This window comes from Diplotaxodon limnothrissa, linkage group LG3 (genome assembly GCF_057381915.1).
Source record: "Diplotaxodon limnothrissa isolate DT_005_m linkage group LG3, D_limnothrissa_male_GT1.1, whole genome shotgun sequence".
NCBI lineage: Eukaryota > Metazoa > Chordata > Actinopteri > Cichliformes > Cichlidae > Diplotaxodon > Diplotaxodon limnothrissa.
This window is the reverse complement of record NC_140598.1, coordinates 18198221-18209320: the sequence shown is the minus strand read 5'-3', so window position 1 is coordinate 18209320 and position 11100 is coordinate 18198221. Positions and strand designations below refer to the sequence as shown.

General features: G+C 40.5%; 1 protein-coding gene across 1 annotated transcript in view; it reads right to left on the bottom strand.

The window, feature by feature from the left end:
- The window catches only part of LOC146634767 (NACHT, LRR and PYD domains-containing protein 3-like), a 27314-nt gene extending 26487 nt beyond the window's left edge, over nucleotides 1-827 (bottom strand). The window contains exons 1-2 of the mRNA XM_085378597.1: nucleotides 586-827; nucleotides 377-418 (exon numbers count right to left, since the gene is read on the bottom strand). Coding sequence (XP_085234723.1) covers nucleotides 377-418; nucleotides 586-820 — 277 coding nt within the window. The 5' untranslated portion in view covers nucleotides 821-827. The remainder of the gene's footprint in view (nucleotides 1-376; nucleotides 419-585) is intronic.
- Nucleotides 828-11100: the final 10273 nt, after the last annotated feature.

Here is an 11100-nt window from a genome sequence, read left to right as displayed (position 1 = left end):
CGGTGACTCAAGTTAGCAACTTGGGAAACAAAACTGAACACAATACATACAGGACAAGAGACAGAATAACCAGTATAAAACACAAAACTGACACACCAAAGTAAAATTATAATGTAAAAACTGGTTGAGAAAGGCAATTCTTATTGGTTGTGCTTGTATCTCATGCTCAGTGGTGCAGTGAAACTACACCAACACCCTTTGTGCAGGTTTTTGCACTAAGGGTGTTGGTGTAGCTTAATTTTAGCTGATGCTGACTCTCAGAGAGAAGCTGACCTTGCAAAATAAAAAATACATACTGGGACGACGGAGACACCACACGAAAACAAGCAAAACGTTTTTGCATTAAAAACATTTCCTAAGAGTATTTAACTCTTACCTTCTGATGAAAGTAATGAAGGTGCCTGAACTGAGGGATTTCCTGTTGGATGAAAGAACATTTTGAATCATGGCCTCTTAAAAGTGATTTATTAATTAGATTAGATAGTAATTTATTAATACCTTGAGTGGGTTCCTCCGAGAAACTCAGTATAATGTTGTGCCTGCATATTGCATTACTGTGTTGAGTGTCTCTTTTCTCAGACTGACCTTGACTCATCATCTCTAAAATGGATGTCGCCAATTCTATCACATGGTCAGTAGTATATGTCTGCACCATCAAATCTATAGTTTCCAGTCTGTTTGCTTTCTCCAGATGGCACTTCCGAATGGTAGTGAAATCACCTACAGGTACATTCTGTAGGTACCAGTGGAAATGTTTCAGCTCCTCTTCTCCCAGATTCTGCAGCATATACAACAGCTGCTCATGTACAGACCGTTCCATATTGCATCTATAGACACATTAAAAACATCAATGCAGAGACAATGTAATCTTTTACTAATGTACATTTACAAAGAAATATGTAATATTTCTTACTTTTTTGAGAAGGTTATGTATGTGTGGTTGTTTAGGACTACAGTGAATAGGGGGGTGCTTGTTCCACAAACTGCGGTTACAGTACTTTTGCATATAAAAGAAAATCTGTTACATTTCAGGTCTTGTCAATGATTTCACAAAACACTGAAAAACCCTATCAACATGAGATCCTTGGGCAAGATACTAACCCCAAATTGCTTTCCGATGCATCCATCGGAGTGTGAATGTTAGTCAGAAAGCACTAAGAAAAATGTGCTCGTGTCAATGGGCACAAGTTATATAACACGCTTTGAGTGCTCAGAAAAGCGCTATATAAGAACTAGTGCATTTACCATTGGAATCTGGTGACTTCTGGTTAGGCCAGATGGAACAGACCCATCATAACTTTACATATGAAAACAGATTTTTTGGTTATCGTAACATTAGATAAAATAAAGACTTAATAGATTTAGTGAGTGAAAAAGAAACAGTCAGCAGCCTACACCTATTGCAGCATAACTAAAGGGAGGATTCAGGGTCACCTGGTCCAGCCCTAACTATATGCTTTAGCAAAAAGGAAAGTTTGAAGCCTAATCTTAAAAGTAGAGATAGTGTCTGTCTCCTGAATCCAAACTGGAAGCTGGTTCCACAGAAGAGGGGCCTGAAAACTGAAGGCTCTGCCTCCCATTCTACTTTTAAATACTCTAGGAACAACAAGTAGGCCTGCAGTGTAAAAGCGAAGTGCTCTAATAGGCTGATATGGTGGTGACTGTGCTGAAGAGGAAGCGTGTGTGTGGATTACGCCCTCTCTCTGGAGCCCCTTCCAACTCACTGCACATATATGTAGCACTGAGTTGTTCCCTGTTGTAAATAAACTGTCTTCTTTTGATTGCAAAGAACTCTGTCTGCACGTGAGTCCATCCAGTAGCCATGACACTAAAATTAAGTTATTGACTTGTTGAATGCTTTGACATAACTTGTTTTGGTTAATTATTCAGTTTTGTTTACCAAGCGTTATTTTGCGATCTTATTAGACAAACATGATGCTCGTTCGGTTAGCTTGCTAGATCTGGAGACTTGGAGCTGTTTCTTTGGTGAGAAAAGTAACAGTTGCAGTTGCTAAACATGCTGAAATGCTTGGTCACCATTGTTGTTATAATTTTGTACCAAGTCAGCTGCCTTAAACGAACAGTATGGATTAAATCCTTTAGTTTCATGAGTGGTGGGGACGAGATTACGATTTATTACAATTATTACAAGTAAAGAAAAGTGGAAGCAATTAAAAAAAATCCCTAAAAGTCTGCTGTGGTGGAAGATTCTAAAATAAAATTGCTTCTGTCAGATTCAGAAGTGTTTTCATTAAAATGTAAACATTAGGGACAACGTCTGATTTAACAGCATGTTCAGGACATAAATATAGAAGTTGTATTTTAATTTTATAACAAGTTCAGCTATTAAAGTGCAGAGCAGAAAATGGGGAAATGTTCAAATGGAGCAGACAAACTTAAAGAGAACAGAGAAGAAAATTCAAGGATCTCAAACCTTTAAAGAACGAAGTGCCTCTAATGTCTGAGTGTAAAGATTAATTCAAAAAGAGCCCTGCTGCTGCTCTTATTCCAGATTTATACTCACATGTGCTAAAAGACGGAAGACAGCAGCCTCGTTGGTCCAGCTGTGAGTCCGTCGCCGTGAACTATGGAATGGCAAATTTGTGCTTTTTGTGCTGGAACTAAGCTGCATACAGCTGATGTTAGCCAGGAAAGCATTACCTTGACATGGAGCTTCAGACAAACACGATAATTTCAGGTCAGGAAAGAGAATTGAAATTTTAATGAGGAACCAAACACTGAAGAGGCATTTATAGGGAAATTAGAATTGAGCAAAAGCAGAAATGGATCTGTGTGGATCAGCTGCACTTTGACAGAAACTTTTATACCGAGAATATTTCCTACATATTTTAGACATGAAGCAAAAATGTATTTGATTTCTTACATGTTCATGGACGGATGGACGTGTTTAAACTGCTTCAATGTCCCATGTCTTCTATTTAAGTATGTCTGTCTGTGCTGATTTGTCGCCATCTCGAGGTCAAAACACAAAGTGCATGATGTCAGAGGTCAAAGGTCAGAGCTCCTGTCGGTCTGAGGGCGGCCTCATGCTGGAGAAGGATGAAGGAGTCTGACCTGAGCCAGTGTTTGACATGAACACATCAGCACTGCTGTCAGTGAGCCTAACGACAGCCGTTAGCATCATTTTAGTGTTTCAGTCATTTAAAAACACTTCCTGTCACTGTGGAGGTTAATAACCATAACCATTTTAGTCTCTTTGCATCTTTAAATGCAAATCCATCCAGACTGTAGCAGAGCAAAAGAAGGTGGAAGCTGTTCTATGATGTTCCTGTTTCCAGCTCAGACGTGTTAAACGCTGCTGCTGTGCTACATTTGTCACTTCCTGCTTTCACTACCATCCATGTCAAAGTGCTGATGTCATCTTAACACTTTAACACTAAGTCTGACATTTATTCACTGTCATCACAAACACACACAGCTGGACTAGCACCCAGACAAAGGTCTGAAAAGCTGAAAATCAGCATTTGATTATTATTATTACATATCCTGTTTTTGTGGATGCACTTTTCTATCTGTCAGTGCTGAAGCAGACGTCACTGATCACATGACTCTGAGGGATGTTTCCAGCACCTTGCTGAGTCTGAGCCATGAAGATTTAAGGCTCAGCTCTGAAGGCAAAGCAGGTCTGAGCCTATGTTAGCAAGCTGTACCTAATAAAGTGGCAGCAAGGACTCAGTCAGTAATGATCAAAGCCAGCAGGGGGCAGCACAGAGAGGTGATGTCATAGAAGCAGGCTGACATCAGACTGGTCATATTCCACAATCTATACCTGAAATAATCACCAAACACACGGCAGAGCAGAAACATGTGGAAACATCTGGACCTCAGTCTCAGCCTCAGACCTGCTCCTCTGCTTCCTGTTTACAGCGCACACATCATGCTGTGTACTGAGAGTCATGTGGTCAAAGCGAGGACCTGGTACTCTGACAGAGAGCTAGCACAGTTATCCTAATGTGTGACATCACTTCTAACCAGAGAGCATTCAGCTTTCACAGCAGCCAACATCCTGTCACACTGAGCATGTGCAAACACAGCAGCCAACATCCTGTCACACTGAGCATGTGCAAACACAGCTCTCAGCTTCCATCACTCACAAGCTCCAGCCTCCACTTAAAAGCCCAGAACAAAGCTTGTGACCAACACAGCGCAGACAGAGGTGATGTTCACGCTCTGTTTCTGGGTGGGAAACTCAGCTGTGGGTGTGGCTGTTCCTCCCCTACAATCTCTGATGTCACAGCTGCTAAATTAGACTGAAGCCAGACTCAAACAGAAAACAGCCTCAAAGACTCAGAGAGAGCGCTGCTCCATCTCTAGACCCAAATATATGTTCCAACACCACGCTGCAATGCATCTTGGGATAGGGTGGGCCCACCTGTCCTTCAAATCCAGGGAGAAGGAGGACATGTTTGTGGGAGCCTGGGAGCCTGGGAGTCTGGACGGCCTTTGTGGCCTCGCTGTTATGTCATCAACCTTCAGAGGAAGCAGAGGCTGAATTCAAACACAGCCGCTGACTTCCTGTGTTCTGCTCTGACAGCTGCCATGTGTCACAGCCTGGATAATAAAGCCATCAAACTTCACCCAGCTCCAATAACACCATCAGTGTTTGATGTCCAGAGGATTAATCAGCTTTAACCATGATAGAAGCAGGAAGTTAAGATGAACCATGTTGTGCCTGAAGGACAAAGCTGAAACATACAGATGTGTACAGATGTGTCAAGCTTTGGACGTAAACACAGGTGGAAAACGAAGCAGCAGTCATGTTTGGAGGCTCACTGAAATCATCCCAGCTGACAGTAGAAAAGTTTGACTTTTAAAAGCAGCAAATGTATTTAATGAATCATTTTTAGAACTTCAAAGCTTCAAGTCTATATACAAGCTTTACATGAAATGAAGCAAATGCAAACTCAGCTATCATCTATACAAATACTTTAAAGTGTTTCCACTACAATCAGCTTCAGTTTTATGCAAGTTAGCATATGACAAATAAAACTGTCACAAAGTCAATATTGCAATTATATGTATTTTCACAGGACTGTAAAACTTGATTATTGGGCTTCATTTATGTACTGAACAGTTATTTAAGATTAGTTAGTAAATAACAATTAGCTTATGTTGTTCATGAGACCAAAATCATCTCACTTTGGTAATGTAAATATAATATGGCCAATATGAAAGTTATTATTACATTAATCGTTATTAGTTATTACAGCAGTGAACTTGAACTCTGTGTCGAATACTGAGCTTCAGTAAAGATTCAAGTTTTAGTTATTTATATTTCCTATCACCTTAAATCTTCACAGTCTCTGTTACGCCTTTTCCATTAGTACTTAGCTCGGCTCATCACAGCTCCACTTGGTTCTTATGGTTTAAGTGGAGGAGAGGAAGACAAGAGCGAGTGAGGGAACATGAGGTAGAGCACAGACATGACAGGCTGGGGAAACATGATGGAATAAAACACAAGGAGAGGAAACCAGGCACAAGGACTCACACAACTAAATAAATACAGAGGGCAAAGACACAAGGGAAAATATAATAAACCATACTGGACAGAATAACCTAGGAACCATAGAATACAAGTGAACTCAAAAATAATAGAGAATTATCAAAATTGCATGAAAATTCAAAACACTGCATCAAAATGGGGGACCATGATAGATATAGTGGGATTCATATTAGATTCTTTATGAGTGTGGGTTGATGTTATTCAGCCTGGTTCTATGCACCTGTTTTTAGCTTTAACATGTCTGCACAGCACTGTGTAGGAGTGTTTATTACAAGCACACGAAGAAGCTCTTGTTTCACTGTTTACAGAGAGGAAATCTGCTTCTGTGAATCAGCCTGCAGAACAGAAAGGAGTTCCAGCAGAACAGCTCATTCCTGTGGTCACAGTCAAAGGAATGTGTTGCTAAGCAGCAGTTATTATTCCATGTGTGGAGTTGTTGACTTTTCTTTCTGTGACTCCGCCCAGATTAAAGAGTGGACTTTGGATTTTCCTCTTTTTCTGTGACTGTTACTGTCAGGGGTGCAGACATTTGTTCACAAGTAAGAGAAATAAGACACTGCAGACCGACTCAGAGAGTTTTAAGACATGCGCATGGGTGTGTGCCTCTCAGCAAAATCACACACACTCAAGCGCAGGCTGGTTGCTTTATTTATAAGGCAAAATGGGTTACATAGTACTTCCTCTTTTAACAGAAAGGGGAAAGTTCAGACATTATCTCAGCTTATCTGACCTCTACACACAAACTAAAAATAAAAACATAGAAGTATATCATGCTTATCTGACATCACACACACTGGGTTAAAGAATACATCTTATATCATGACTTGTCAAACATCTCAGACACTGAAGTAAGGAATGCATTATGTTCTCCTTAACAATAAGCTTGGTTATGTGAAAATATATGAACACTCGATTATAAGGCACACTTGATTATACTTGATTTCATAAAAATCCTCTCACAGTTACACAAATGTGATCCTTCACCATCACTGACGGTTTTCAGATGTTCAGGAGTTTGTCTCATAGCAAAAAATATTACCTTTATCAGGTTCTGGGAAGATATTTTAAATATTCACTAAACTAACTTTTTTATTTTTGTCACAGTTTGAAGTTTAGGATTTATTCTGTTTGTAGTAATATTGACTCCTAATATTCACAGCTCTGCTCCACAAACACAACATATCATTCTTTGATTTCTGCGGTCAAATATTTTCTTCCAGGAGTGTCACTGCAGGGAATCAAACCTGGTCCTGCAGTTTGTTCCTCCTGACATGTATCTGAGTATAAATGCAGTCTGTGCTCATTAACTGAGGCTGTCCTGCTTCTAAGTTCGCCTGCTTTAATTTAAAGATGACATGAATCCATGTAAAGCTTTCAGTGAGAGTAAACACAGAGAATCAAAGCATCAACATGAAGAGTCTGAGAAACTGAATCAAGCACATGAACAAAGACTTCCTGACTCTGACTGAACACCTGAAGTCCAGTCTACAAGATGAGCTGTGAAGGTGACTGTGAGCCAGTAAAGATCCACTAAACTCTGCTGTGTTTGAAACAGCTGCAGGGTTTTCAGCCTGAGCTGAATCGAATGAATGAAGCTGTGCGTGAGCTTTAAAAGAAGAAGCCCTGTTAGAGATGCTGCTCACTGACAGGAGAATTCACGTCAAATCAAAGGTTACTGAAGAGACAACTCATTATAATGAAGCTTTCATCAAGCTGGGTATTATAGTATCTGGGGTCTTGCCAGTTTGATACAAAGATCCATTAATTCTTAAATCAACAGATTTAATGCAGACTAAACGTATTCTCTGTGTTTTTCTACTTTTAATAGAAAATCTTATGTGCTGCGTTCAATGAGTCCCTCCTCTCTGACTGTTACTGACACTCAGCACAGCCACCAACTGACTGTACTTAACTGCTGTGAGAAAAATAACAGAAAAAAATAGAAACGCAACAAACAAAGTGAATTTTGGGGAGCTGTGATTGTTCCTTAAAAAAAAAAGAAGAAAATTCAGTCCCTGGTGAGGGAGGCGGGCTCTAGCCCCTAGTGATGGGATTTCTGGCTCTTTTTAGAGAACCGGCTCTTTCGGCTCGGCTCACTAAAAAGAACCGGCTCTTCAGGTTTTGGTTGCTTTAATTAATTTATTATTAACAACAATATAAAATTATGCACAGAATGAATTACTAATGTAAAAAAAACTATTGTTTTATTTATATATGCTTATATATAAATATATGCAGTGGCCCCTAGAGACAAAGCACGTAAAAACTCAAAAACACATTTCTAGCATGAACTGAACTTCAAAGCAGAGCTACTAGATCACTTAAATTACACAATTGAAAGCATGTGTGTATTGTTTGTGTATTTATACACAGGCACTCATATATATTCAAATAATTTAAAAAATGTTCATTTTCCTGTTACTACCACACACCAAATCTGGTCGTTGGTACTTCCTGGCTTGTGTAGCCACCAGGTAACAAAAGCTCAACACTGCCCCCTAGCATCCTGGAGCACTTCTGTTGTGTTTTGTACATGTTTTGTCCTAGTGGCCACCGTAAATATACTTTTATTTATTTACTCCACATAAAATGTAATAAATAAATCATATAATACAAAAACCAACTCTTCACATTTCAACTTTTAACTATTTAAATTTTCAGCTTTTTCCTTTTAAACAAATTTAAAGTGAAACAACACAAAACACTGCAAACCACAACACAATTAAATATAAATATGAAAAAATATGAAAACAAAAAGAAGATGCATATTCTCTGTCATATGGACCTGCATGAATAAACTTTCTGAATCCTTTATCATCTGCAGCGGAAAATAGTTGTGGATGATTACTGTACCTTTATATATTACTATACTATACTATACTATACTATATTATACCTTTCTAATGTGACGTTGTTGTCCCTGGCTCTCTTTCTCTCCCTCTGTCTCTGTTCCTGTGCTACTGCGAGTGTAACTACCGCCCCTCCTCCCCTTCCCAGCGTAAAGCACAAGGCTCACGTGCGGAGTGAAGCGGAAAAAACGTGCGAGAGAGAGAGAGAGGGTGAGAGAAAAAAAAAAAAAAACACGTCTCCCAATAAGGAGCCGGCTCACGTCGTTCACTTCAAAGAGTCAGATCTAAGAGCCGTTTCGTTCGTGACCGACACATCACTACTGGCCCCTCAGGCCCACCCACAAACAACTCTGGGTTTTTCCTTCTTTCCCAAACTTTTTCTCTCCTGATCTTTGTGTCTTTCCTGACGCTGATCGTCTCCATGTGAAAGTAAGTGAGGCAGTGTCTAAAGTTTTCCTGACTTACATCAGCTTTATTCAGCATTAGTTCTTCTGTGAAACAGCAGCAGAGTTACCTGATGGTCAGCAGCTGACACATTGAATGCGGAATGAAGTCGTCCAGAGAGCCGCTCCAGAGACTCTGAGCTCTGGTCTTTATACTCAGAGAAAGAGGTCACAGTTGGTTTCATAAGCTGTGTCCCAATCCAGCGACCGCACGCTCCGGAGTACGCGCAGTTCGCGTACTAGGTACAGCACGTACTAGGAAGTACGAGAAGTGCGGATGTGACAGCAGAGTGAAGCTGACCCCCCACCCACTTGAAACGTAAAGGCAAATAGGCGGAGCGGTTAGTGCTACTTTATTTTATAGGTCATTCAAATGTCACCATCCCCCCAGACTGCTCCAAAACAGACCAAAATGGTCTCCTTTTTTAGTGCTACGTTTGTGCAGATTTGTGCAGGTAAAATTAGTAGGGCAGGGACAGTTAGCAGGGCAGGGATAGCTCAGTAGGTAGCGTGGTCGCCCCATGATCGGAAGGTCGGGGGTTCGAATCCACTAAATGGCTATCCTGAGGTACCCTCACTGCTCCCCGAGAGGTTCACTGAGTGAGTGAGTCAAATGAAGAGAAAAACAAGTAGTTTCCCCACAGGGATCAATAAATATTAGCGTTTGTGCTGCTACGGTTTCTGAGATATTCTGTTATGGTATTACTGCTGAAAAATGTCTTTTTAAAATGACTTTGCGCTTTGTGTGTTCACTTGTTCAATAAAGTTTTGTTAAAAAAAACTTGTGTTATTCTATTTAAGCAGCTAAATTTGTAATGAGTGTAATTTTTTTTTATTTCAATTTCTTTACTTCAATCACTTTTCGTTCATAAACCTACGATGCAAATCTTGAGGATTTTTTTTAGAGTGGATTAAAAAAACTATTGAAAACTACATTTGAACATTTTACACTCCCATGAACACTTTTTGAGAAACGAACAAGCTAGCAGTCTTTTGCATCAAATGCACATTTTTTGGTAGAAATTAGTATTTATTGGCATTACTGTGTCTGAAGGATTCCTAGAACAGCGTGTTAAATCTGATTTCTGAACAAGGTAAGCTTACATTTAAAATACTGCAGTTTTAGTTACTGAGTTAATACATGATATAGCTAACTCTCTGGATCAAAGGGATTTTTTTTCAATGCTAAACATTTTACAGCAATTGCAAATTTGCAAATCGAAGAATACAACACGTGTTAATGGGCTAAACACTCAGACTCAAGTCAATAAAACTCACAAATTAAATAGCTCCATCGTAAAAACAAGAATTCAACAAAATATGAAAGTGTAGATTGGGGGAGGGGTATGGGCTCAAAATGTGGTCATAAATATTTTGTACTTGTAAAAAAGATTTGTATGTGTAAAAAAGATTTGTGAGTAGCCAGCAGTTCAGCGCAGGTTTTGAGGCAGGAGGGTGAAACACCATCTGGTCCGGGGGCTTTCCTGGGCTTCTGTTTCTGAAATAGAATCCAGGAATTTCCTTTCCAGGGTGGTGATCTGGTCAGCCAGCTCGCACAGTGCGTTGTTTGGCCTGAGGAGGGATGTAAACTCCGACCAGCATGAAGGAAGAAAACTCCCACGGTGAATAAAACGGTTTACATCCATCCATTCGCTTCCTCTTATCCTTTTCAGGGTCACGGGGGGCGCTGGAGCCTATCCCAGCTGTCATAGGGCGAGAGGCGGGGTACACCCTGGACAGGTCGCCAGTCTGTCGCAGGGCCAACACACAGGGACAGACAACCATTCACACTCACATTCACTCGCACATTCACACCTAGTGACAATTTGGATTATCCAATTAACCTATCCCCACAAGTTGCATGTCTTTGGACGGCGGGAGGAAGCCGGAGTAACCGGAGGGAACCCACGCAAACACGGGGAGAACATGCAAACTCCACACAGAAAGACCCCGGCCTGATGGTGGAATTGAACTCAGGACCTTCTTGCTGTGCGGCAACAGTGCTAACCACCGTGCCTAAAACGGTTTACAATTGATGAAAAAAGTTTCCAAGTTTGGGCTGCAGTGTTTCTGTAACACTGTGACATCAGTACACCAACCTCCATTAATGTAGAAGCAGACTCCACCACCCTTTGTTTTCCCTGAGAGCTTCGTTTCGCAGTCCACCCGGTGAAGTTGGAAGCCCAGCAGATTTAAGACAGCGTCTGGGACTCACTCACTGAACCAGGTTTCAGTGAAGCAGAGTTCAGCAGAGCCTGCAAAGTCCTTGTCAGTCCGGTTTAAG